The sequence below is a fragment of the Grampus griseus genome (genome assembly GCF_964374135.1).
Source record: "Grampus griseus genome assembly, chromosome: 10".
NCBI classification, from domain to species: Eukaryota; Metazoa; Chordata; class Mammalia; order Artiodactyla; family Delphinidae; genus Grampus; species Grampus griseus.
In genome coordinates, this window is record NC_139004.1 from 38278623 (window position 1) to 38306125 (window position 27503).

Here is a 27503-nt window from a genome sequence, read left to right on the forward strand (position 1 = left end):
GGGACATATAACTGGACTTGAGGGAAGAAGAGAGAAAATGGTAGAAGAGACAGACTATAGACCTGATGCATAATTTATCCCAAGAGCTGATTTTATTTGGAAATGTGCCTCCACAACTTGGTGGCAGTCTGGGGACAGATGGCCCCTGGCTTGCTTGTTGACTCTCTTTCCCAGCCTAGGGCATAGAGTCCTTTGGGTTAAGGCACAGGGTCGAGTTCTCAAGGATTAACATCCCTGACAGCCTCAGTGGTCTGGGGCCTGGGGCTGGTGCAAAAAGATGAACCAGGTTCCATTCTGGACTGTTTCGTGGTTGGAGGGCCTGGGCCCTTGGCACCAGGACTGTAGCTCCTTCTTCTGCAGAGGCTGGTGTCACCCACAGGCCAGCTGTGGCCAGGTCCTAGTAGGCATGAGGTTGGGGTAAAGAGGCTAGTAGAGGTTAGTTTTCTGGTGCTGGGTCCACTTTATCTTCCTGAGGGGCAGAAGCTGAGATGGGCGCCTCTTCCCCACAATTGAGGGACTTCTGCTGCTCACTGCTGCTGGGTGAGGGGGTCTTGCTGCCGTGGGATCCCCGGTGAGTCAGGCGTTTTAGGGAGGAGTCGCGGCGGGCAAGTTGAGGGGCCTGGAAGCCTGTGAAGGAGCTGCTGGTGGTGGGACGCTTGTCTAGCAGAAAAAAGGCAGGTATGAGGAAGGAGCAAGGTGCATGCAAAGGGGGAGAGGAGAACCCGCTGACCTGCAGTCCTGTGCTGGCTCGGTAGATCTGGGGGTATCCCTTCCACCCTCCCTTCTCCATCCCCGCTCCAGGGAAAGCTCCAGGGTCTAACCCTCCTCACCTCCAGGTTCTATTGGATGCATGAGCCGGTTCATCTGGACATTCCAGTGTTTCACGTTCGTGCTGGCCTGGCGCAACTTCCGCTGTGCAGCCTGTGCAGGCAGGACCAGGGAGGAGTGGGTCAGAGCAACCCTCCAAGACAGAGAGTCTTGACCATTTCAGGTTCACATGCCCCTTAGGATCTGACAAAGGCTATTGATCATCTCCCCAGAAAAACTCATGTATGTTCATAAAGAGTTATGAAATCATTAAGAACTCAACTCATAATGAGTTGGCGTCGAATTTCAGGGGACTCACAGGCCCTCAAAGGGTCAGAAATAACCATAGTTTCCACTTATTAAGCAGCTAAGATGTACTAATATCTTATTTAACTTCCAGAGCAGAAGTTAATAGCAAACAAACTCAAAAGAGGTTAAGTGCCTTGCCCAGGGACATACACGGAGCTCTGAACCACTGCATTACACCACCTTCCCAAGACCTAATGCAAAAGCCTCTGCTCCAGTGTTCACTCAGCCATTAGCAGCGGTTGTGGGGTGGGGAATCATAGAGGAACTTTCCCTTTCTTTGATACTTATTTCTATGTTTGAATTTTTTACAATGACCACGTAGGCCAACAAAGCAAAATAAAATAATCAATATTAATAAAAACAAAACATCAAAAGTTAAAAAAAAAAGTCTTCTATGGAGATTCAGGCTCCAAAGAATGGAGCCAAAGTACAGGGACAGCAAAGTAGGGGCTGGAAGAGTAGGAGGAAAAATTTTTGCCCAGATTAATAACAATGATAAAAGTCATAGCTAAGGTTTCTTCAGTGCTTACTACATACTTAATTTCACGTGTTATCTCATTTAATCTTCATAGCAATGCTATTATCAGTCTCCTTTCTCAGATAAGGGACTTGGAACTCAGAGAGGTTAGGCAACTTGTCAGAGGTCACACGGCCAGGCAATGATGGAGCCTGAGGGATAGAGCTTGAGGGAAGGTTCCAGAGCCTGTGCGTTAACACGCTCACCCTCGTTCACCTGGCAGCCTCCAAACTGCTCCACCCCAGGCCTCACCTCCACATCTTCGTCGGCTCTCTGCCGGTTCTGTCGCACCTCCTCCAATTGCTGCTGGGCCTGCTGCAGGGAGCGGCTCTGCAGGGCCATCTCCTGCTGCAGCTCCTGCTTCTCCTGCTGTGCTCGCTCAATATAGCGCTCCTGCTCCTCCTTCAGCTGCAGCAGCTGCTTCAATTTCTCCTCCTCCTCCTCCAGCAGTCTGCCAGGCATCCACTGTGTCACCTCCAGAGCCAAGGCACCTCGCAGGTGCTCGGCAAGTGGGGCGGGGTTGGGGTCGGGAAGTCAGGGAGGGGAAGCAGAAGGGGCCCCTCAGTTCTACCTGGTCTGGGCTAGGCGCACGGCCTCCTCGTCTTGCCGAGCTTTCACCTCCAGTTGCAGGGCCTCCTGAAGCCTCTGCTGCATCTCCTCTAGCTCCTCGATGCGCTGCCGCTGCCGGGCAGCCTCCTCCTTCTTCAGCTCCATCTCAGCCTGCATGGAGGCCCTTGCCTGCTCGGGAAATGGAGCCAGGTCAATGGGGGCATGGGGGAGAGAGGCAGCAGGTATGCTGCTCCTTTCCCCAGGGCTTTGCTAGGCCAGCCCAACTACGTATCTCTGGGTGAGGGTCTGGGGAGTTCCTTCATGTCAGCGTTTCCTGATCTGATCCCCTCTGCAAGCCTGACTAATTCAGATAATGGTCAGTGAACTACATGGGGGAAAGGGGCTCAAGTCATCCCCTTTTTAGCACCAGCCTTAATAGTTATTATTATACATTATAATATAACGTTTTATAATTATAATTAGGGTAGTGCTTGGAAGGGAATGACAATAATTATAATTGTTATAACAATTATAACTCAAAGTGTTTCCTTAGTTGATCCTCCTTTCCATACCTCTATAAGCCAAGTTCTATTGGCATCAACATGTCACAGGTAACTGAGGCACAGAAAGGCTGAGTAACTTCCCTGGGATCACACGGTTCCTAAGAGGCAGAGCTGGGATTGAATCCACAGTGTCTGACTCCAGATCTAGATCTCTTAAATCCTAAATCTAATTGCCTCTACACGCTTAGTCCACCTCCACATTCATCCTGCCTTCCTCCCATCCTGCATTCCCCAAAATGGTTTCATTATAAACTCAGATCAAGTCTAGTCCAACCTAGTCCAGCCTTGGTCCAAACTCATCCCCACTCACACCGTCTTTAGCAGCTCCTCTGTCCAAGTCCCGCCCCCAGCCAAGGTTTCTGAGCCAGGTCCCACTCTACACCTAGCACTCAGGTCCGACCCTCCCATTTCGTAGGCTCAGGCCCCGCCCCCTTACCATCTCTCCTCTCAAGCCATCCCTCGGCCAGGTTCCTTATCCCACAGGCCCTGTTCCTGGCACAGTCCCCGTCCCATACCCATCCTTCAAGCCCACAGGCTCTGTTCCCAAAACCCCTCAAGACAAGCCCCGCCTCCACTTGCATTCCTCAATGCGTGGCTCCGCCCTCGACCAAGGGTCCGCCCCAGGCCCCGCCCCCAGTGCTCAGCTCCCAGGCCATACCGCACCACACCCCTCAGCCCACCGCCTCCTGCGCTGTGCTGCCCCACCTGCTCAGCCTCGCGCAGCTGGCCCTCGAGCGCCTGTTGCAGCTCGCGGTGCTGGCTGCGGCGCCGCTCCTCCTCTTCCTGCAGCAGGCGCTCGGCCTGCCGCTGCGCCTCCTGCAGCAGCTCCAGCTCCTGCAGCTTCCGCTCCTTCTCCTCCTGTAGCTGCTGCAGCCGCAGCACCTCCTCCTCCTTGGCCGCCCGGCGCCTCTCCCGCTGCTCCCGCTGCTCGCGCCGCTTCTGCTTCAGGTCCTTGTGCAGCGACATCTTCCCCTCGGCCTGCAGTCGGATCGCCGTCTGGATGGCTGCGGAGGGAGCGGGAGGGGCTGGCCGGGGGCAGGGCAGCCTCGAGGTGACCCACCTCCAGAAAGGGGCCTTAGGAGTTGCCCGTGTCCCGTGCCCAGCCTCCCGCTGGGCAAAGTGCTGTCACCCCCTTTCACAGGTGAGGCGACTGAGGGCCAGCCAGGTCCAGGCCACCCAGCGAGCACTCACCAGCCGTCCATTCCTGGCGCTGGCGCGTGTCTGAGGCGCTCATCTCGTACGTGCGGGAGGCAGTCTTCACACAGAACATGCAGCGCTTCCCTTCTCGGTCGGGCAGCACCTGGGAGAGGGTGGACGGTCCCAGACAGGCTGGCTTCACTGGAGTCAGGGCCACACCTGCCCCAGGGGTGCTGCAGCTCCAGCCCCTACCCCCGCTGGCTGACCATCCTCCCCGGGCACCCCTCCCACTCTGACAGGAGCCTGCGTGGCCCGGTTTGAAGGTTAGTTATGGGGATACTTGTGTGCCCACAGCTCCGTATCCTTTGCTCTTTGAAGGTGGGACTGTTCTCTTGGTATCTCTCCATGGGGCCTAGCACAGAGGGATCACTCAGTGTTTATGCAGATCACGCTGGAACATCTCCCATGACAGGGTCCTCACTATCGAGACCGTTCATTTCCACAAAGCCCTGCCTTTTGAGAAAGTTCTCCATTCATTCATTCCACAGATATTTTGTAGTGTCTACTGAGTGCCACTCATTGCTCTGGGCATTTGGGATACTGAGATGTGCCTAACAGACCAAATCCCTGCCTTCCCTAAGCTTACATTCTAGTGGAAAATAATAGCTATCACCTACTGAGCTTCATGTGTTCTAGAGTCTGTACCAGGCATGGATCATTAGCTCCACTTTACAGAGAAAGAAACTGAGGCTCTAAGAGGTCCAGGAACTTGCCCAATTCACACTGCCTATTAGTGGTGGAGCTGGATTTCTGCCTAGATCTGGGCTGTTTCCACAATGACAGCTGTTTCCCTATGTGACAAAAATGGATAGAGCCTAGGATGACTATAATAATAACATTTTTTAAGGTAAAATAAAAAGTGTTGGTGATACATTGGAACTTTCATACACTGCTGGTAAGAATGGAAGATGGTGCAGCCACTGTAGAAAAGTCTGGCTGTTCCTCAAAAATTAAACATAGAATTAATGTATGGTTCAACAACTCTACTCCTAGGTATGTACCCTGAGAAAAAAAATATATCCACCCAGAAACTTGTACCTGGATGTTCATAATAGCATTATTCACAATAGCAAAAAGATGGAAACAACCCAATATCCTCAAAGAATGGATAAACAAAATGTGGTACATCCTTACAATGGAATATTATTCAGCCATAAAAAGGAATGAAGTCCTGATTCATGCCACAACATGCTTGAGAACATGATGCTAAGTGAAAGAAGCCAGACATAAAAGGACAAATATTATATGATTCCACTTATATGAGGCACCTAGAACAGGCAAATTCATGGAGATAGAAAGCAGAATAGAGGTTACCAGGGGCTGGAGGGAAGGACGGATGAGTTATTGCTTAATGGGTACAGAGTTTCTGTTTGGGATGATAAAAAAGTTTTGGAAATAGATAATTGGGATGGTTACATGTGAATGTACTTAATGCTACTGAATTGTAACACAAAATGGTTAAAATGGCAAATTTCATGTTATGTATATTTTTTCACTACAGTTTTTAAAATTGTTGTTTTAAGCCTCTAAAATAATGGACAGAGTCAAGGGAGGAAAAGGGATGGGAAGGGAGAAAGAATAGGGAGGTATAGAGTTGCCAAAGGGAATGGAATTTGGGTGAAGGAGAAAGAACTTCAGAGGAATTTTAGAAAGTTTTGCTGGGTAGAGTGAGACATAAGCCGCTCCTCTGAAATCTTTAGCAAAGTCCACATTATTCACCAATGACTTTAGTATTTGATTTGCAGTTTGGTTTTTTTTTTAAAAAGTGCTGACATATGGAATCTAAAACAGACAAAACAAATAAACAAACATAACAAAACATAAACAGAGTTATAGATACAGAGAACAAACAGATGTGTTTGCCAGAGGGTAGGGGGCGTAGTGAGAGGAAGGAAGAAGTTGAGGAAGATTAAGAGGTACAAATTTCCAGTTGCAAAATAAGTGAGTCATGGGTGTAAAATGAATAGTGTGGGGAATATAGTCAATAACTATGATTACATAGTTATCTTTGTATGGTGACCTATCATAACTAGACCTATTGTGGAGGTCAGTTTGAAATATATAGAAATACCGAACCATTACATTGTGTAACAGGAACTAACACAGTATTGTAGGTCAATTATACTTCAAAAACAAACAAACAAATCCATAGAAAAAGAGATCAGATTTGTTGTTACCAGAGGTGGGGAGGGAGGTTGTTGCGGGGATAGAGGGAAGGAGGGAAGGTCATCAAAAGGCACAAACTTCCAGGGCTTCCCTGGTGGCACAGTGGTTAAGAATCCGCCTGCCAATGCAGGGGACACGGGTTTGAGCCCTGGTCCGGGAAGATCCCACATGCCGTGGAGCAACTAAGCCCATGCGCCACAACTACTGAGCCTGCGCTCTAGAGCCTGCGAGCCACAACTACTGAGCCTGTGTGCCACAAGTACTGAAGTCCACACGCCCTAGAGCCCGTGCTCCACAACAAGAGAAGCCACTGCAATGAGAAGCCCGTGCACCACAACGAAGAGTAGCCCCGCTTGCCGCAACTAGAGAAAGCCTGCGCGCAGCAATGAAGACCCAACGCAGCCAAAAAATAAATAAAATAAATTTTAAAAAAGAAAAAAAGGTATAAACTTCCAGATATAAGTACTAGGGATGTAACGTACAACATGATAAATTAACACTGCTGTATGTTATATAGGAAAGTTGCTGAGAGAATAAATCCTAAGAGTTCTCATCACAAGATAATTTTTTTCTATTTAATTTTGTATCTATATGAGATGAGGGATGTTCACTAAACTTATGTGCTTATCGCTTTATGATGTATGTAAGTCAAATCATTATGCTGTACACCTCAAGCTTATACAGTGCTGTATGTCAATTATAGCTCAATAAAACTGGAAGAAAAAATAAAGTGTGTTACTTTTCTAAAAGAAAAAAAAAATTGCTGCCATGGCTGAGAATAGCCTTGAGGTACCCAGGTATGCAACTGAGCCTTGAACAATGCAGGGGTTAGGGGTGCCAAACCTCTGCCCAGTCAAAAATCCACATATAACTTTAAAGTCAGCCCTCAGTATCCTGGTTCCACATCTGCAAATTCAACCAACTGCTGATGGTGCTGGCTGTACTCCTGAATGTATTTATTGAAAAAAATTCACATATAAGTTCCAACTTGTGTTGTTCAAGGGTCAGCTGTATTTGGGTTGCACTCATCTAAGCGGGAATTTGTCACTGTGGCTTTTCCCATTTACCCTCCTCCTGACCCTCTTGCCTTCACACTGCACTGGAGCCCCTCTGAGCCTTGAGATGTGCTTCACCCCCTCAACTGTCCCCCTCACCTCCACGCAGCACTGCGCATCCAGCAGGATTGTACCCCTTTTCTCCTTGCACTCTTCACTCCCGAAATAGCAGAGGCAGCTGGGCTGCAGCTGGAACCAGCGTTCTGCCCAGTTCCTCCTCAGGTGCCCTCGCTTCCACAGGTAGCCCTGCCAGCCAGATCAAAGTCAGAGGCATCACTGCCCCCCCCCACCTTCACCCTCCTCGGGGTCCTCCCCTAGTTCCCAGCCTGGCCTGACCTGCTTCAGGACGTCTTGGATGAGTTCCTGGTAGACCTCGTGGATGGCCATGCTGAGGGTGTCTCGCCCCACGCCTCGCAGACAGCGGCCTGAGTTGAAGAGCTCCAGGAACTGCCAGACGCTGAGCCCACTGGTGCTCTGGGCTGCCTGGGCCTCCTGGGCCAGCAGCTCCTCCAGCTCACCCAAGCCCACCTCCAAGCTCATGCTGCTGAGCACCTTCTTCAGCAGGTATTCCACCTGGAGCGGGGGAGGGAAGGCTTGGTGGCTGCAGCAGGCTGTGGCGCTGGTGCCAACACCAGGGGGCGCTCCCATCAGGCGCCCGGGGCCTGGGCAGAAGTGACCAGGGACAGGACGGTGGGGTAGGGTCAGAGGACAAAACAACTAAACGCTGGAGGACACCTGAGTAGAGATTTAGGAGGGAATCCTGGAGCTCCAACTTCAATTCAGGCATCCCCTCCCCAAGCTCCAGTCTCACTCCTTCCTGCCTTGAATTAAGGGCAGGGTGAGGTGGGAGCTGAGGGGGCCAGGGGCCAGGCCGAGACAGCAAGTCATAGAAAATGTCAACAGGGGAACAAGGGCCCTCTCATCCAATATCCTCACTTTGCAGATGACAAAACTGAGGCTCAAAGGGGAAGGGGGCCTTCCCTGGTGGCGCAGTGGTTGAGAGTCTGCTTGCCAATGCAGGGGACACAGGTTCGAGCCCTGGTCTGGGAGGATCCCACATGCCGCAGAGCAACTAGGCCTGTGAGCCACAACTACTGAGCCTGCGCGTCTGGAGCCTGTGCTCTGCAACAAGAGAGGCCGCGATAGTGAGAGGCCTGCGCACTGCGATGAAGAGTGGCCCCTGCTTGCCGCAACTGGAGAAAGCCCTTGCGCAGAAACGAAGACCCAACAACACAGCCAAAAATAAAAAATAAAATAAATAAATAAAAAATGATAATAAAAAATAAAGGAATTCCTTTCAAAAAAAAAAAGTGCGGGGGGTGGGGGGAAGTGACTTGCTCTGAATCATACAGCAAGTTGGTAGCAGCCAGAACTCAATTCAGATCCGCATCCCATGAGTCCTTATTCCAAGCCCCAAGCCCCAACCTTAGGGATCCTTCCCCTATGGGAGGGCAAGGGGATTGGAGGTGGAGTAAGCAGAGCAGGGACAGGAAACCTGTTACAGAGGAACAGGAAGTGGTGGTTGGGGTACCTCCTGCTGCAGTTTGTTCACACGGCATGTTGATCACAGTAGCAAGCAGCTTTCTGACCTCTGAGAGGCCACTCATCCTGACTGGCAGGAGTCTGACAAAGATGCCCAGCCAGCCAGGTGTCTATATAGATAGACACATGTCCCTCGACTGCCCCAGCAGCTCCTTGGGAAACTCTCTCCAGGACTTTCACTCTGGGGGCTACTGGGTCTCTGTTGAGAGTGGGGCGGGACACCCCTCACTCTTCAACAGAGGCAAGGGCACGAATCTGAGCGCAGTTAGATGTGCCAGGACTTCTTGTAAATACGGTGGATCTCTCCCCCACGTACCCTACTCTAAAGACCTAAATTCGCCCTGGTATCTTCGCAACCACCAAAAGGGCTAAAGGGTCAGGAGAAGGCTGAATGGACAGGGGAGAGAGGAGGGGGAGTAGAGGGAGGGTGCAGGGTGACTGGAAAAGGGGGGGCATCTGCCCTGGCTTCACCCATGAGTTAAGGAGGTAGAGGCTAGATTCTAGGTCTCTGCTCCCAGGATGCCTTCTCTGGGGCCCTGAGGGGAGTCTGCCCTGGCTCTCTCCTATATTGTAGAAGGTAGGAAGAGAAAATCTGAAACCAGGGGCAGACTTGGTTGCACACTTGGAGTAACTGGAGAGATGTCCCAGGAAGGTCTCTATTCCCCTAATAATAGCATCCTTCTCAGGTTGCCACAGCGCCTAAAATCCTGCCATTTGATTTTAAATGTTCTCATTTTTAAATGCCCAGTCATGTATCAGGCATTCACACCTCTGTGTAAATAGAATTTGCAGATCATTTTCCTACTGTGAGGGCTAGCAGAGCCTTGAAGGAAGTGTAGTTTTTGACCTCCTGGGAGAAGGCATAATTGTTCTGATATGGACACTTCTAAGCATCTGGAGACAGATGGGTGTGAACAGGTCCCAGGGTGGGGAGATAAAGAAGAAAGGGGATGTGGGAAAGTACGGAGGCAATTTGGCCTCCTTCATGGTTCTGCTAAGGTCTGTCCCCAAGTGATAAAGTCCCTGGGGCTTACCTCATCAGGAACCATGATCAGAGGGTACTTGTCCTCAGACAGGAAGTTGAAGAGGCACCAGAGGCGGAAGGCATCCTGATTGGAGAGCATGCTGTTCCCGTTGCTATCCACCTGATAGTTCTTCTTGGCCGTGAGGGTCCAGCACAGCTCATCAAAGTGCTCCTTAACGAAAGCCCCCTCCTCCACCTGCCACCAGGCCGGCAAGTCAGCTGAGAAGGCTGCCCCGTCCCTGCTCTACCACCCAACTAGGCTCCAGCTGGCTTCTTAGGGTCATCTATTCCCCTGCTCCCCACACTGCCATGTTGGGGCTCTAACTTGAGGAGTCCCTGAGCTGATGATCAGGTAACTAGCTGACCAACCAGCCTGACCCCAGCCCCCAGCCCTGCTACTGCCACCACTCCCTCACAACCACTGCCCCCAAGTCCCCTGCACACAGAGAAACTCAGGTCCCTCAGCCCAGGGAGAAAGAAGGGGAAGCCCAGGAGGGAGTGGACAGTCAAGGAGAAACTGAGAAGACAGTGACAGCTGGGAGAAGCAGGGGGGACAGCACTTGGGAGAAACTGGAGAGTCTTCTGTAAAAGTTACAGCTGGAAGCTAGGCAGGGATGGGGTGGAAGGTCGTCGGAAAGGTGGAGGCTAGGATAGAGAGGAGGAAGCTTGAGAGCGAGTTAAGGGGAGCCAGGAGGGCGCAAGTGGCTGGGAGGTGAAGGATGGAGATGGGAGAGCAGGGGTGGACAGAGGGGATAGAAATGGGGTTCATAGGGAGAGGAGTTGGGGTGGCAATGTATTAGGGTGCTGGTCAGGTTGGGAAGTGGGGAGAGGTTAGAGGGGCCCCACCTTGTCCAGGATGTACTTGTTGAGGTAGGGCATGTACCCCTGGCTGGACACAGGGCCATCGTCATCATCTCGGAAGTGCTCCTCCAGGGCCACAGGGTCGTGAGGGATGTGCAGGACGGTGTACAGGTTGTGGGACAGCACCTGAGACAGAGGGCAGTTTGCCTTCCTGAACCCCAACCAAAACTGGGCCAAAGGGCGGCTCCCACCTCCTCACTTGTCCCCACCCCCATTCTGGCTGAGTCTTCTGCATACATTATTCAATTCAATCATAACTAAAGCTTCTGTATATATAGACACAATGGAATGTTATTCAGTCATTAAAAAAGGAATGAAATCTTGCCATTTGCGACAACATGGATGGACCTTGAGGGCATTATGTTAAGTGAAATAAGTCTGATCGAGAAAGACAAATACCATATGATCTCACTTATATGTAGAATTTTTTAAAAAGGGAAAAAAAGGTGTTCACAGATACAGAGAACAGACTGTTGCAAGAGGTGTGGAGCAGGGAGGTGAAATGTGTGAAGGTGCTCAAAAGGTACAAACTTCGGGTAAGTCATGAGGGGACTTCCCTGGTGGTCCAGTGGTTAAGACTCTGAGCTCCCAATGAAGGGGGCACGGGTTCGATCCCTGGTCAGGGAACTAGATCCCACATGCTGCAACTAAAAGAGCCCGCATGCCGCAACTAAAGATCCTGCGTGCCACAACGAAAATCCCGCGTGCAGCAACTAAGACCCGGCGCAGCTAAATAAATGAATACAATAAATAAATATTGAAAAAAAAGTCCTGGGGAGATATAATATATAGCATGGTAACTATAATTAACAATATTGTATTGCATCTTTGAAAGTAGCTAAGAGAGTAGGTCTTAAAAATTCTCATCACAAGAAAAAAAATTTTGTGTAACCATGTATGGTGACAGATGTTAACTAGACTCACTGTGGTGATCATTTCACTATATATATATATATATATATATATATATATATATATATATATATATATATATATGATCATTACATTGTAAACCTGAAATTAAAATGTACATTATACCTCAATAAAATCCAAAAAACTAAAACTTGTACACTGCTATGCACCAAGCACTGTGCTCAGCACTTTACATATACTTCACTTAACCCACATAACCAGTGTTTATATCCTCATTTCACAGATGAAAAAAAACCCTAGGCTCTGAGACATTAAGTAACTCACCCAAGGGCACAGGACTGGCAGAGCTGGGATTCAAACCAAGGCGGCCATGCCCTTTGCCACTTCGTCAGGCAGGTATGTGCCCTTTCTGCAGACAAGGACGCCGAGGCTCAACCGACTCAGTAACTTGCCCAAGGACCCACACTGAGCAAGAGCCTAGGATCCAAATCCAGCTCTGCAGATCCCAAGGCTCAAGGGCAGAAGCCTGACATCTACCATCAAAGACTCAGGCTGCTGTGTGCCTGGAGTCCAGTGTGTCTGCTCCAGGAAGGGCATGTGCAGTTCCAGTCACTGCCCTGCTAAAGATGGAAGGGAGCTGGAGAGGGAGCAAAGAAGGGCCACGAAAAATGGTCTGTGGGATGTGGAGGACAAGGCTAAAAGGGATGGCGGCCATGACAGTACAGAGGGGAAATGGGTTGGTTAACAAACCCAGGATATTAGAACAAAGATGTTGAAGCTTGAACAAGGAGATCAGGAAAAAAATAAAATTGTCTTGGGGTAATTCTGTTATAGCACTTATCACAGACAGCGTGAATGATTAAAAATTGTCACCTAGTATGTGCCAGCCACTGTATGAGGTGCTTTCTATACCCCACGTCTAATCTCAGCAACCATGATATACAGACATTATTATCTCTGTTTTTCAGATGAAGATGCTGAGGCTTGGACAGGTTAAGAGTAACTGGCAGAGTTGAGGTTGCAACTGGTTGTTCTCGGCTCTGAAGGCTGCTTCCCCATTAAAATATTGACCCTGGGGCTTCCCTGATGGAGCAGTGGTTAAGAATCCACCTGCCAATGCAGGGGACATGGGTTCGCACCCTGGTCCAGGAAGATCCCACATGCTGTGGAGCAACTAAGCCCATGAGCCACAACTACTGAGCCTGTGCTCTAGAGCCCACGAGCCATAACTACTGAAGCTTGCACACCTAGAGCCCGTGCTCCACAACAAGAGAAGCCACCGCAATGCAACGCCTGCACACTGCAACAAAGAGCAGCCCCCGCTCGCCACAACTACAGAAAGCCCGCGTGCAGCAATGAAGACCCAATGCAACCAAAAATAAATAAATAAATGTATAACAAAAATATATATATATATATTGACCCTGAGCCTCATTCCCCAACTATATAGTGAACTCTGGAGGCCAGGTCTATGTTCATCTTTATGTCTCACAGCACCTATGTCCTCTTCTGCACACCAAAGGCAGTCAATAAATGCTGTATTTAAGGGCTGCTTCCACCACCAGCAGTCCACCTTGGAATCAGCTCCTCTGAGGCAGAAGCTGGCAACATCCTAGAGATGGCGTGTATACCAAGTCTTCATTTCTTTATTCTCTTTTGTGAGAGGAGGGGTAGAAGGGTTTGAGACTTCTTCCTAATGTTCTCCTGGGCCTCAGGTTCAACTCAGCAAAGTGGGAAGTAGGGGGGGCCCAGCAAGGGGATTGGTGTATCTCTTTTCCCTCCTTTCCCTCTGGACAGCCATCTCTGATCCCCACCCCAACGCTCATTCCCATGATCTTCAAATTAGCTCATGTGCCATCTTTGGTTTTGCCTACTCTTGCTCTAAAGGACATCTGAAGTTTCTTCCTGATGAACTCTGCCCCCCTCCCTTATTTTGGTAATGGAGCCTTGATTTTCCTTTGAGAAGTAACTCTCCCCCATTTTCAATATCTGTGGTATTGGCCATTTGCACCCCTACCCTACCTGGCTGCAGAGGTGGGCACATTGGAGTCGTGGTGTTTGGTTCAAGGATGCACATGACCAAATCTAGGCCAATGAGAATCATCCCTGGGATTTTTGCTTCCTCTAGTGGAGAAGAGGTGTACTCTTTCCCATGGGTATACATGGAAAGAGTTAAGCTGTTAGAAGATAGAGGTAGCTGACATTTTTGTCCCTGTGTGGGAAGTACCTGCTTAAGAATAAAGCTATCAGTGAAGAAAAGCAGAGTCAAGGTATAAAGAGTCATCATTTGAGGACCTAGATCCAGCCATGCCTGAAGCCAATACTATGCTTGGAGTTTTGTTGGTTATGTGAGTCAATCTATAACATCTCCTTTAAGTTATTTTGAGCTTGGTTTCTACCACCTATATGCAGAGAATACATGATTAATACATCCGTGGTCATAGGATACCAGTCCACACTCTAAGAGGTGCCACCACTCCATGCTTAGCACTTAGAATCCAGGGTGACCAACACAAGACAAATACCCACTTCTGAAGAGATAGGTGTTATTCTAAGAGTTTCACATATTTCTACCTGTTGCCTCCTGGCCTCTTTTCAAATTACCCATGTCTTTATCTTTCTTCAAGCCTCCTAAAGCACCTCTTTGAGGAAGCTTCCTGCATAGCCCAGCCAAATGGCTACACTCCAGTGAAGCGTGCGGGGGGATATGGAAGGCCAGGAACCTTCACTTTCTAGTTATGAGGCCTTGGATAAACTCCTTCACCCCCTGAGCCTCAGTATCATTGTCAGTGAAACAGGGGATAATACCCACCACGTATAGGGGCCGTGAGGATGGAGTGAGATATATATATAGAGAGAGTGAGAGAGTTAGCTCTGCACAGAACAAATATAAGTTCCCTTCTCATATAGAAAGTGCAATTTTTTACCTAACAAATTAGCAAAGATGCAAAAGACTGATACTATCAAGTATTGAGGAGGTTGTGGAGAAATGGGAACTCAAATGCCCCACTGTTGAGATGTGAATTTGTAGTCTTTCTGGAGGGCAAGACTGTATCAAAAATAAAATTGGGCATGACCCCAGCAATTTTAATCATCTAACCTATAGATGCTCAAGAGAACAGTTACCTGTACAAGAATGCTTACTGAAGCATAGTTTAGAATAAAAGGCATTGGGAACTTCCCTGGCAGTCCAGTGGTTGGGGCTCTGCGCTTACACTGCGGGGGGCACGGGCTGATTCCTGGTCCTGGAACTAAGATCTCGAAAGCCGTGGCATGGTGAAAGGAAGGAAGGAAGGAAGGAAGGGAGGGAGGGAGGGAGGAAGGGAGGGAGGGAAGAAAGGAAGAAAGGAAGAGAGAAAGAAATGAAGCAAAGAAGGAAAGAAGAAAGGAAGGAAGGTAGGAAGGAGGGAAGGGAGGAAGAAAGGAAGAGAGAAAGAAAGGAAGGAAAGAAAGGAAGGAAGGTAGGAAGGAAGAAAGAAAGGAAGGAGGGAAGAAAGAAAGAAAAAAGAAAGAAAGAAAAAGAAAGAAAGAAAGAAAAAGAAAGAAAGAAAGAAGAAAGAAAGAAACGGAGAATAAATGAGGCACTGGAGACAGCCCAAGGCTCCTTCAAGAGAGGACAGGTGGGCTTCCCTGGTGGCACAGTGGTTGAGAGTCTGCCTGCCGATGCAGGGGACACGGGTTTGTGACCCGGTCCGGGAAGATCCCACATGCCGCGGAGTGGCTAGGCCTGTGAGCCATGGCCGCTGAGCCTGTGCGTCCAGAGCCTGTGCTCCGCAACGGGAGAGGCCACAACAGTGAGAGAGGCCCGCGTACCGCAAAAAAAAAAAAAAAAAAAAAAGAGGGGACAGGTACACCAAGTCATAGACCTGTGTGTGGTTGAAAATTTAACTTCTGCCACATGTGTACTTATGGGCAGGTGATTTAACTTCTCCAAGACCTTAGTCTCCTCCTCTTTGAGGAAAAAAAGGCGCCTGCTCCACAGGGTGTTTTAGAATGAAGAGCTTAGCACAGCACCGGGTACATAGTGCAATAATAGAAATTGCTTAATAAAAGTTGTGAGCTATTTTTATTATTATATTTGTATGAACAGACATGGAAAGATATGCATACTATACTGGCAGGTGGAAAAAAGCAAGCTGTAGAATGAAATATTTGTAAAATAATATGTGTGCAAAGATTATGCTGAACCATATTAAACTGCTATTTTAGTAGGTCAAAACAATCAAACATCAGCAATTTCATATAGTTCAACCTAGTAAGTTTATTTGTACATAGAAAAAATTTAGAAGACTCAGCAAACTGTTAACAGCTATCACCCTACCACTCTTCCCCAGGGAGGGGAGGCAATTTCACATTCTTTAACACTATTTTTGTCTTTCAATTTTTTTAACCAGTAAAACATGTTTTACTTTTCTAGTAAATTTCAACTTCTTTAAAATTATATTCTTCGGAACCAGGAGCATATATTGTTTTCATGGCAACATTTTTAACCTATAGAGATTAAAGGACAAAGGATGCCATTAACCACTGTTATTAATGTGCCCTGCTATTAAGTTGCTCTGTGATAATGTTCTTTTGCTGTTCCCTGTTGGTGTGAGCATTTCTGGGTGTTCTACATTCCTTGAGGGCAGCAAAGACTCTAATCTCAACCCTGACTCCAGAGCTCAACACAGTGTCCCCCACATTGTGTTAATCAATGTTTTTGACTAACTCCTCAAGTCTAACTTAAATGCTGCAGTGGTTTCCCAAGGTTCTCAGAGTAAAATCTCAGAGTCTTTCCAGAGATTTTACTCTGTACCTTCTCTGACCTCATCCCTCTTGCTCACTTCTCTCCAGCCCCTCTGGCCCCTTTGCATTCCTCAAGCACACCAGGCACACTCTTGCTTCGGGGCCTTGGCCCTTGATATTCCTTCAACCAGAAACATTCTTCGCCCAGGTCATGGCTCACACCCTCTCCTCCTTCTGATCTTTACTTAGGTGTCACCTTCTCAGGGAGGGCTTCTCTGACCACCTTACTTAAATCTGTAATCCTATCCCCTCTACCCCCCACAGTAAGGATAGGGATATCTTCTGCTTTATTTTCCTCCATGTCATGTATCACTTATTTTATCATCTGTGTTCTCTGACTAGAACGTTAGCAACACAAGCGTGCGTTTTTTTGTCTGTTTTATCCACTGCTGTATCACTGGACCTGGCATATAATGGATACTCAGTAAATATCTACTGAATGAACCTAAGTGCTTCAAGGGGAGAAGCAGGAAAAATACAAAAGTCAGACGGACGTGGACTGAATCTCTCTGAGCACATGAACCTCGCTGGGGCTCAGTTTTCACATTTCTAAAAATGGAGTTCAAGGAGATGATATACAAATTCCCTCCCACCCCAGGATAGAACCTGCCACCCAGCAGCACAGAGTTATCTGAGCTGTTCCTCTCTTTGGTTCACTGGCCCACGCTCTCCTCTAAGACCTTCCTCACCTGGACATTTTGCCAGGGGAATCTGAGGAGACCAGGGCAGAGAGGCTCCGACCCTGTTAGCCATCAGGTGTCAGGACAAAGAGGAATTAAAGGCTCTAGACACTCAGGGCTCAGGGCCTCTCCCCAGAGAGCTCAGCCGACCTCAGACTGCCAGGCTTCCTGTGCCTGGGTGCGGGTAAGGGCCGGGGGTGGGGAGAGAGTGTGACCAGAGGAAGGTCATGCTGGAAAGGAAATGGCAGGAGTGGAGGCTGGCTTGCGGAACTCACCTGCCGATTTCAATCAATCCTTAGCCCTGGAGGCAGGGCTCTCATTCTCCTCCTTTTACAGAGGAGGAAACCAAGGCTCAGAGAGGTGGAGTGTCCTCTTGCTCAAAGACTGATTCTAAAGCCCTAGCTAGATCTCTGCTACATTGGCTCAGGTTAAGCATCAGAATCACCTGGGGAGCTGGTTGAAACTGAAATCTGCTGGGGCCCGCCCAGACCTACTGACTCAGAGTTTCCGGGGTGGGGTCCAGGTGTCTGTAGTTTTCACAAGCTGCCATTTGGGCTCCCCCGGAGAGGATTCTCTGTCTTCCCCACCCACCCAAGCAGCCCCTGACCTCTGGGTTGGCAGCCATTGACCTTTAAGAGGCTTCATTTATTCACTGTTTCCTCTGGAGGCATGTTGGGGGTGTGGTTCTCCCCTGGGGGCTTGGGAGTTTCCTAAAAGCTCCAGTGCAGCAATGCAATGGGCGCCAGGCCCATGGTCCTGTAGTTCGCAGACTTCAGGAGTTGACGCAGATACAGAGGGTATGGGAATCCATAAAAGTACCAAGCACTAACTACAAAAAGAATGACTAATTTCTTTCTCCTAGCTGGCCTTAGTCTTTCTCCCTCCCTCCCCTCTCCCTTCCTTCCCTTCCTTCCTTCCTTCCTTCCTTTTTCTTTCTTTCTTCCTTCCTTCCTTTCTTTCTTTCTTTCTTTTCTCTTTCTTTCTTTCTCTCTCTCCTCTCTCTCTCTCCTCTCTCTCTCTCGTTTAGATGGTCTATAGTCTTTAAACGTAGCTAGGTGCTAAGTAATTCTTTTAAAATATATAGATCCTTTTTAAGAGTCACTGAATGTATTTTTCTCAACCAGTGGGGTACTAAAGCAAAACTATCATGAGGGAGTAGCACCAGGAATTTTAAAAGATGGGAATCTCTGGATTAGCTGTGTGCCTGCTGTGTGCCTCCAAGAAGGGGCTTGGAGGGGTTGGCTGTCAGCATCAAAGGAAAGACAGAGGCTCAGAAAAGGGAGAGGAGAAGCTGCATCAAGGATCAATTTCACCTATTTGATGTACTTTGTTAAAATTTATTTTCGGAGGCTAGCCAGAGAGCGTGGTGATCCCCAGTTCAGTCCTCAGGCTTTACAGATGAGAAACCAGAGGTTCAGAGATGGGCAGTGACTTGCCTAAGGTCACCCTACTGGGGAGCAATATAGGCCTCAGCTTATATGGCTCTGAGTCAAGTGCTCTGCACATCATTGAATCATCCTCCCCTTCCTCCACACTGTAGACTGAGGAGACCAACAGCAGGCAGGGGTCGGGGCAAAGCTGAAGACCCCATTCATCAGATTCTGAGACTGGAGTTGTTATTAACTTCTTCTCTACCGAGGAGAAGGTGGTTGTCCCTCTCCAGAGGAGACACAGCCCGAAGCTCAGAGGCTCTTGGTGGGCAAGAGACCCTCCCTGGGCCCCAGGACTGCCCCGAGTGCCAATGAGAGGCTCTGGGAGACCTGACAGAGCCAAGTAGGGAAGGCCCTAGTTCACCCTCCCTGCCTTCCCCCTGCTCCTGTCTGTCAAGGGGAAGTGGTGAGCCTCCTAGGATCCCCACTGAGACACACTGCTCCAACCATGCGCCCAATCTCAGGCCCCTCTCTCCAGCCCTGGCAGTCAGGGAGTGAGGAAGCCAAATTCTTAGCTGATCATCCATGAAGTCTAAAGCCAAAGCTGCTCCCAGAGGGAAGATGGTATGGCCGTTAGGAAACCCATCATTCCCAAGGCTCGCCTCCCTGCAGCCCACTGTCAGGATGGGAACTCACTCCTAAAGCTCTTTAAAGAGGGAGATTCTGAGGACCCTGCCAAAGCTCACAGTCCTGAGAAACTTTGTGTTCAACCTAACTCCGTTCTGGGCAGAAGTGCCATTCTTACTGATCTATTTTTATTTTTCTCAACCCACCTGGACAAAGGCTATTGTACTTTCTATAAGAATTCAGAGAAGGGGCTTCCCTGGTGGCGCAGTGGTTGAGAGTCCGCCTGCCGATGCAGGGGACACGGGTTCGTGCCCCGGTCCGGGAAGATCCCACCTGCCGCGGAGCGGCTGGGCCCGTGAGCCATGGCCGCTGAGGCTGCGTGTCCGGAGCCTGTGCTCCGCAACGGGAGAGGCCACAGCAGTGAGAGGCCCGCGTAAAAAAAAAAAAAAAAAAAGAAAGAAAGAATTCAGAGAAGAAAACTCATTTCATCTCTCCCGCAAGCCTTCTCTTCTTCAGAGAAAACAATCCTGACTCCTTGGGGTACTTCTCAGAGCACTTGCTGTTCCTCCTCCTTCTGGCCTCATCACGGCTTTGCCCAGGACAGCAGGTGGCAGCCTTTCTACCAACACATCAGGGGAGAAGTGGTGACTGTTGCAGACAGACACAGCCTGCTCTGGGCTGGTGCGGGTCTCCTGCCTCTTCCCAACTGAGGACGCCAAGGCCAGAGGCAGTTTTAGCAAGGACGGGCTAACCCCAAGATCTCTTCCCTTCTCACCAAGTCTTCCAGTGGAAGGAGTGTGCCCTGCCCTGCAGGTCTGTATCTCATTTGCTTCTTCCTCTGCCTTCTGGCCACTTCTCTATTGCTCTTTTGCCTTTCCGGCATCCCCACCCCCAACACTATCACTACTTCCTCCCATTCCAGTATCTAGCACTATGGGCTTGAGGGAGAATTGCCTTCCTTATCTTCCTCTCCTGACATGGGCCCTACCATTTATGCCCCACCGGCCGCTGGGCCTGAGGCTCCCACTGCTAGCTCAGATTCCCAGAGTGGACAAGTTTTCTGTCAAGTGGGCTGAAATCTACCATTGATCCTGTGGGACCACAGAGGCTGCTGGCAGTGGGCTCAATGTGAGCTGCGACGGTACAAAGACAGCAGATGGTTCAAGTATGCAAGCTCCCCAGGCGATCTTCCTTGCAAATACTCAACCTGTGGGGGTGGGGAACAGGCATCCACCCAGTTAGAGGCCAAGACAGAGGCTCAAACTAAGAAGGCTTACTGCCTGATTGGCCCAGGAACCGGAGAGCCATGGAGTGCTGTATCTTCCATGTATGAGAGGCTTAGAGAGTCTGGAGGTGTCATAGGGCCACAGGTAATGGAGTGGTAGAAAATGGAACCTTGGAGACAACAAACCATGGAGGTTGGGATTGTTCCTGAAAGATGTTAAAGGGGCAGAGTGGGAGGTGGATGTAGGACATGGAGTTTCCACAAGGACAGATTTTGGATGATCTGCTTTTCCTCTGTCTATACTGAAGACCTCACTAGATTACATAACCTGCAATAAGACAATTTAAGTAGAACGTAAGGAAGAACCTGTCTGTTGGGAGATTCTCTCAGATGATCAAGAGTGGTAGTGGACTCTCCTTCCTGGGGGAGCCAAGAGTCACTTACTGGATGCTCACAAGTCTGGCTAAGGGGTCGATTATGGGATAGGACCAGTTTGGGACATCCAAGTTCATCGTGTCCAAGTTCAAAAGTAGGGGGATGGAATAGGGGTGGGGTACAATGCCTAACCTGTCCTATCCGTCTCTCCCAGGTTTCCAGGCACCTCCTAGCTCGATCAATTAGAATGGAGGTTTCCTTGAGACTGCACTCCTCCTCTGTGGGGGGTGGGTGGCAGGGGAGATGCCAGGATACTATGGCCTAGCCTCATGCCAGGCACGTAGCTGGTGCTCAGTAAATATTTGTAGAGTGAATGAATGAATCCCTAAGGCGGATCCCAGAGGGCTGACGCCCACCCTGCTCCTGACTCCCCGCGTTCCCTGGCTCCAATGGCCTAGGGCCTTGTTTCTTCCCCGCTAACTAGGGTGAAGGCAGCACTAACGCGGGGCTACAGGAAAGAAGGCGATAAACTTTTCGGCCCCCCAGGAATTATCTAGGACCAAGCATGAATTTCAGAGCAATCACTGATGGGGCTCTTCCTGGGCTCAGATTCCACCCCTTCCCTACTCGAGTTCTCAGGGTCTAAGGTAAGTTTCTCAACCTGGCGTGTACGGTGTGAAGGGGGTGGTGAGCCAGGCAGCAGTATAATGGGGTCTTCAGTCCTTGCCCCTTCCCACCTCTGTCCCACCTGGGAGGCAACGTCCAGGGGAGCTGCTCTCCTGCGAAGGATGACTGAGCTGGCCTGGTTTGGGACTGCGAGAGGCTCTTGAACCCTCTCTCTCAGCTCCGAGAGGAAGTGACTGACAAGCACTAGCTAACTGTCTCTCTTCAAAGCCAGGAGGAAGCGGCAGGAAGGAGTAGGGTGTGTGCCCGAGCTTGACTCTGGGGAGACGTGTGCCCGTCACACGGAGTCTGGGATGCAGCTTGGCCTGTGGCCCTCAGAACCCCATGATGGCACCTCTACTCTCCCGAGAGTTGGGGGCCAGGGCTCTGGGCGATGCCCCTGCACACACCTCACTGGGGCCTCTGGACAGGGGGCAGCAGCATCCACTAGGCCATGTTGCCCCAGTTCCCCAGCACGGGCCCTCCCACCCCTCCTGGGTCCCTGGCTAGCTGGGTGCCCCAGGAGGAGCACAGGGTTCAAGTCTAGCTTCAGGCAGCAGGGGCTGATGAGACGTGTCTGCCGGCCTCCCCCGCGCCCCCGGTGCCCCTCACCTTGAGCTGGGACTTGGAGACCTTGCCGCTCTTCTCCACATCCAGCGCGGTGAAAGCGTACCAGACGGACTTAAGCAGCTCCTTGCGCAGGGCCATGGCTGAGGCGCCCGCCCGGCCCACGGGCGGCTCTGACACCAAGATCCGGTTTCAGGAAATGCAAACGGCTGCAGAGACCGCAGAAGGGCCGTGGTGCAGAGCAACAGCTCCACCTGCCTGCTCTCGCGGGCTCCCCACACTGGCAGGACCCAGCCTGTTGCTCTTGCAGTGCTCAGCGGCACCACTCCCCGCATGGGAACTGGGGTCCAAGCCCTGGGGAGCTAGAGCTCCAACTCTGATCAGCCTGGTTCCCTGGGTGTGAGGCCCTCTAGAGGCCTCCTCAGCCCCAGAGCCTCCTGGAGCCTTCTGGGCTCCCAGAGGCAGCTTGATGAGGGAAAAGCAAGCCCATCCCGACTTTGGAGTCAGATAAAAGGGGGCAGGTCCTGTACCAATTCCACACTTACCAGGTAGGAGGCTTTGGATAAATAACTTAACCTCCTTGAGCAGTTTCTCATTGGTAAAGCAGGAGAAATACTCACCTCATAGATTGTAAAGAGGTCTGAGAATGGATGTAAAGCACAGAGTAGGCAGTGGATAAAGCATTTCTTTTAGGACCATCTAACATTACCGTGGTGGTAGGGCTCCTCCCAGGTGGAAGAAAACAAAAGGCAACAATACAAACTTGGAGGAGGAGCTGGGCCAGGGCACCTCTCCAGGTCAGGAGGACTTGGCACATGATCGGCTGCCTCCCCATCCCCTAGGCTTTGGTTCTAAAAGGCACCCCGAGCATTGCCCACTCTGGGGCCCCACTGGCCCTGACCTAGAGATTCTGAAGTTCATGGGGGTGAGGCTCATGGTGGGGTCCATCTTCAGGGGTGCCTGGGAGCAGGAGGCTGGCGATTTAGGGCCTTCCACATCAGTGCTTCCGTTTCTTTAGATCCAATACCTGTGAGGGCTGGGGCATATTCCTGCCACGAACAGTGGCCCTGGACGTTGACGGAGCCTGCTCGGGCAATCGAGACACCCCTCCCTGGGGGCATGTCCCAGCTCCCCCTGCTTCCAAGGAGCTGGTGGCCCAAGAGTAAAAGACCTTGCTAGGCTCCTCGGAGAGGATGTCTGCGTTGGGGGAGAGGGTGGGGCACATCCGTGACAATGGAGAGAGGAAAAGCGCACCTGCAATCCCTGCAATGCTCCCATGCAGGAGGGCCAAGCCCAAGAGCTCTTTCCATCAAGTCCCTTTCCCTGCATCCCTTTCTTCCCACCAGGGCTGGGCTGGTCCTACCATGTACTTTTCAGTGGGGTCTGACTGTGGCTTTGGAATTCCATGGCCCCAGACACCTAGGTGGGTACCCCCGGAGCTGGGTACCAAAGCTAGGACTTGAGCACCAGGCAGCAGAGGCATCAGAGACCCTGGGTACCTTGGCAAAGGCACCCCCCCCATGGGGCTTTGCCCGCTTGGAGCAGTGGACTGTGTGCTGTGTGTGGTGGGGTTCTGATGACATAACACAAGGTAAGGTAGAGAAAACAGAGTTCCTCCAGCCCACCCATCTTGAGGCCTGAGACCCAACCGGAGCCTGGAAGCAGTGCTCACACTGGTCTTGCTTGGCTACCGGGAGCCTACTTGCTCAGCTGTGGGCAGGAAGCCACCGGCAGCTCCTCAGGGCTTCTCTCATACCAGGGCTTCCTTCCCCCTGTGCCTCTGGGAGGGCAGGCCTACCAGCCGGGCACAGAGGCTGAGTGAGGTTTGTGCCCGGGATACAGGGCCAAGAGCCTGATTTGACCAGCCCTGCCACCAGGGACCGAAGCTGAAAGAAGGGAGGAGGAGGGAGGGACCCAGGTGGAAACTTGAAACTTTTATTAAATACTCATTCACCCGTTTGCCACCACCATCCAGAGCAGGAAAAAAAATTATCAAAATGGAATTAAAAAAAATAAAACCAATTACACCCAATCCCCAGTATGTACAAGGCTGCTCCCTGCCTCTCTGCCACAGAGAGGTTGGGGAGCAGCTGGGGGTAGGGGTGGGGCTGGGCACCTTTTCTCCAGCCACAAGCCCCTGAGCAATTCTGACTGCGGTGGCAGAAAGTCCCTGCTGCCAAGTGGCCAGACATCTCGGCTGGCCTCCGGGGAGGTGGTTATTGCTGGGAGGGGCAGTGCTGGACCCAAGCTGCCCCTACTGGGCTGAAGGGCTGTCTGCCTTCTCCCCTAGTGGGCAGTGACCAGTTGGAGCAGAGGACCAGTCCCAAGAGCAGCCCCAGTTGCCACCTGAGAAGGGGAGTGGACCAAGGGCGGGAAGGGTGTTTTCTAGAGAGAGGAGAGGGTGCTCAGCTGATTTTGGGGGGAGGACACCCCAGGGCAGCCTGCTGATCAAGCTTGTCCTCCTTAGCTCCTGAGGATGACACACTCCCCCGATTCCAGCTGCTTGGCCCTTCTCTTGGGCAGGATCCCTGTGCCCTTCAGGCCATTTTCCTGCTGCCTTCTTGCCCTAGAGACCTGTGTGGCCACCTTCCACGTGTCAGCCACAGCCTGGGCCCTTGGAGGCAAGGATGCCTGTACGGCATGGCACCTCTTCCAACATGGTGTGGGACCCAGCCCTCTCGGGCTCAGCAGCCGCTCTCCGAATCTGTGGTCTCCAGGGTCACAGTCCCTTGCTGCATGGCAGCAGTGGCTACGCTGATGGCCTCCTCTAAGGTCTGCTGCTCCTCCAGCTGTGGAGAAGGGGGAGGAGAAGGAAGGAGAGAGTGAGACCCTCCTTCCTAGATTCCAGTGGTAGTATATGAGGCCTACTTTTTTGAATCTCCACCCACCCAGTGCCAAACACCTGAGAACTTAGTAGGGCCCCAAGGAACAGGAAGTTCACTCATAGAGTCCTATTAGGCTAGGCGTGGTGAGGAGCCGTGGAATGGTCCAGGGTCAGACAGGGCAGTCTGCTCACAGAAGGGGAATGACTGATTGGAGTCATCATCTACTTCAGCCTCCTTATTTTCCAGATGAAGAAACAGGGACACGAAGACATGAAGGGTTTAGACCACCAGGGAGACTGCCATCGAAGTTATCCTGAAGGTCAGAAGGGGCTCCCTACCCTGACTCAGTCAAGAAAGAGCCTGAGACAGGTGTGTGGATGCAGGCAGAAAGGGATTTGTCCTCTGAAATGGGCTCTTTTTGAGCCAAATGCTGTCCTCTTCAAGACCTCCCTCTAGTTCCCCTTCCCTTCTAGTTCCTTTCTGTGGCCACAGTATCCTACCAGACCTCAACTCACCTGCACCGCAATGTGAGTTCCATTGGCTGTGGCTAACAGCGCCACCTGTTGATGATGAAGAGATGCTACACTGGAGTCCTCAGCCACCACAGTCCCAGAGGTAATGATTGTGACCTGAAATATAGAAGAATGAGGTTTTCCAACACACCTACATTACTCTCCCAATCCCCAATCCAAAAAATCCCTCCAAGCAAGGTGGCTGGGAACAACCCAGAAGGAAATGAATAAAACCATTACGGGTCAGATTAATTAATTAGCTTGGGGCTCAGAGCTAAGTGGGGTTGTATTTTACTTTAATTTACAGCCAACTTAATTTAGGAATTTTGAATCACAGAAGGACAGACTGTAAAAGCTCCCAGAGATAATCTAATCCCCTCATTTGAAGATGGACTAAGGTTCACGGAAAAGTACCTTGCCTATGGCAGCAGAGCAAATTAGGGGTAGACAGATTTAGAAACTGTCTCTTGACTCCCAGTGCAATGCTTTTCAACAAGAGTTGCTGATGACCCAGAGAAGATGTAGGGAAGACCCTTTATGTGTGGGAATCTTGGTCCTCGTATGAAGGCTTGACTAATTAAGCCTGCACTTTAGGGCTCATCCCACAGAAAGGAAGGACAAGAGAACAAGAAACCCCAAGCAAACCGCCTGGCCATACGGGCTGCGTCTGGGTGCCATCGGCGCTGACCATGGTGACTGTGTGTGTGCCAGATGTGGCAAGGTCATCATCATGACTAGGGATGGTGAAGGTGGTACTGCCGTGCTGGGTCACCATACTGATGGCACTCCCCAGTGCCTGCAGGTCTTCTGGTGACAGGCTGACCTGCCAACAGCAAGGAAGAAGATGAGCTGGGAGTGGAGGGGAGGGCTGTCTGAAAGCCCCTAGGCAGATGAATCTGCTCTCCCAGAGCAGGTTCACTTATTGGTAAGCTAGAAGATTAGCTTCTTGTCACAGGGTGGAGGGAGTCAGGACAAGCAAGTAAAACAGGCCCTAGGATGCAAAGAGAGGCTACACTGGAAGAATTCTGCTGACCACACCTATTTATCACCACTTTGCCTCAGGGCTCTGTTCCATGCAATTCAGGGTCTCCACCTAATTTCATCCTCCTATCAACCCTGAAAGTCATAAGTGCACTTGACAGTGAGGGTGCTGACAAACGTCAGGTTATACTGCTGGCTAGAAATGCCAAGTTTCCAGATCCCACACCATGCTCTGGCCCGTGTACCGACATGTCTCTCTTGAGAAGGACATCCAAGTGTCTCACTCAGATGAACGGGACCTGTCATCCTCCAAGTAAAGAGGGAAACTACTAACTGTGCTCCAGAAGTCACAGAGACTGAGCTGGAAGCATGAGGAAGAGGGGGGTGCTGTGTTACAAGACTTGGTACCCTCGGCCTCAGCTCTGAGATGCATAAGGCTAAAAAACAGAAACTGGGTGGACGTAGGGCTGTTAGAACTTGGAGCTCCCCAGAGACAGTGGGAGAGGGTACCAGCCAGAGTGGCCCACCCTACCTCTACCCCCAGGGTCTGTACCTGCTGGGCACCATCCTGAGTGATCAGAGCCACCTGGGGGGCCCCATCTTCCTCGGTCACCATAGCCACTTGGGCAGGGATGTCATCACCCTCTTCTTTCACCTCCGACAGGTAAGCAATGCGGGGTCGTTTGGGTAGCGGGTTCTCCTCGGCTGCAGAGGCGGCTGGGAGAGGAGAGCCCAGGCTGACACCTGCCACCAGGTGGTCACGGGGAGGCCCGGCTTGTCCCCACTCTCACCTCCTGCCCACGCCCCTCACCCTCGAGCTGCTGTTGCTCATAAAGGGCCTGCTCGCTCTCCTCCGTGGCCTCCAGCTCGCCGTGGGCGCTGCGCTTGTGCATGGCCAGGGTAGAGGTCTGCCGGTAGGTCTTGCCGCAGGTGCTGCAGGTGTAGGGCTTGCAGTGTGTGTGCACCACATGGTGCTTATACAGGCTTGAGTACTCGGTGAAGCGCTTCCCGCAGCCTGGCACCGTGCAAACGTATGGCTTCTCCCCTGGGGACACTGGGCTGTGAGGGGGGTGGGACCTGGGGCTGGCAAAGGGGAAACTAAGGGGATAGGAGCGGGGGACAGGGTTGGTGAAGGGAGAGCCAGAGGGAGGAAGAGGGACTGAGATCTGGGACTCTGAATGGACAGAGTTGGGGAAGGTGGCCAGTGGAAGGCAGAGGGGACGTGAGTGTGGGACCACGGAGCCCAGAGACGAGGTGGAGAGAAAATGGCAGGGGCAAGGCCGAGGCTAGTGAAGGGGCTGGTGGGGGGCGCTGGGGGCTTGTGAACAGAAGAGGCAGGAGATAGAGAGGGGTGACTGATATGTCAGGTACGATGGGAGAGTGAGGGGACACATGCGTCTGGGAGATGACACAGAAGGCTGGACAGG

At 51.0% G+C, this 27503-nt stretch overlaps 2 protein-coding genes across 3 annotated transcripts in view; both read right to left on the reverse strand.

Annotated features, from left to right (window-relative positions):
• Positions 1 to 114: 114 nt before the first annotated feature.
• On the reverse strand, positions 115 to 21922 carry DEF6 (DEF6 guanine nucleotide exchange factor). Its single transcript, XM_082663636.1, has 11 exons — positions 21804 to 21922; positions 10576 to 10716; positions 9740 to 9925; positions 7500 to 7736; positions 7263 to 7409; positions 3937 to 4045; positions 3451 to 3749; positions 2205 to 2371; positions 1886 to 2084; positions 831 to 921; positions 115 to 660 (listed from the first exon to the last, which is right to left on the reverse strand). The coding sequence occupies exons 1-11, from the start codon at positions 21897 to 21899 to the stop codon at positions 437 to 439; spliced, it is 1896 nt and encodes a 631-aa protein (XP_082519762.1). The 5' UTR covers positions 21900 to 21922; the 3' UTR covers positions 115 to 436.
• A 1794-nt stretch (positions 21923 to 23716) lies between these two features.
• Positions 23717 to 27503, reverse strand: part of ZNF76 (zinc finger protein 76) — a 31283-nt gene continuing 27496 nt past the window's right edge. Inside the window, exons 10-14 of one of the 2 annotated variants that reach the window (XM_082664079.1) lie at positions 26888 to 27121; positions 26630 to 26793; positions 25754 to 25918; positions 25099 to 25212; positions 23717 to 24547 (exon numbers count right to left, since the gene is read on the reverse strand). In XM_082664079.1, coding sequence (XP_082520205.1) covers positions 24443 to 24547; positions 25099 to 25212; positions 25754 to 25918; positions 26630 to 26793; positions 26888 to 27121 — 782 coding nt within the window. In that variant the 3' untranslated portion in view covers positions 23717 to 24442. The remainder of the gene's footprint in view (positions 24548 to 25098; positions 25213 to 25753; positions 25919 to 26629; positions 26794 to 26887; positions 27122 to 27503) is intronic. The other variant, XM_082664080.1, reaches the window with a different exon arrangement.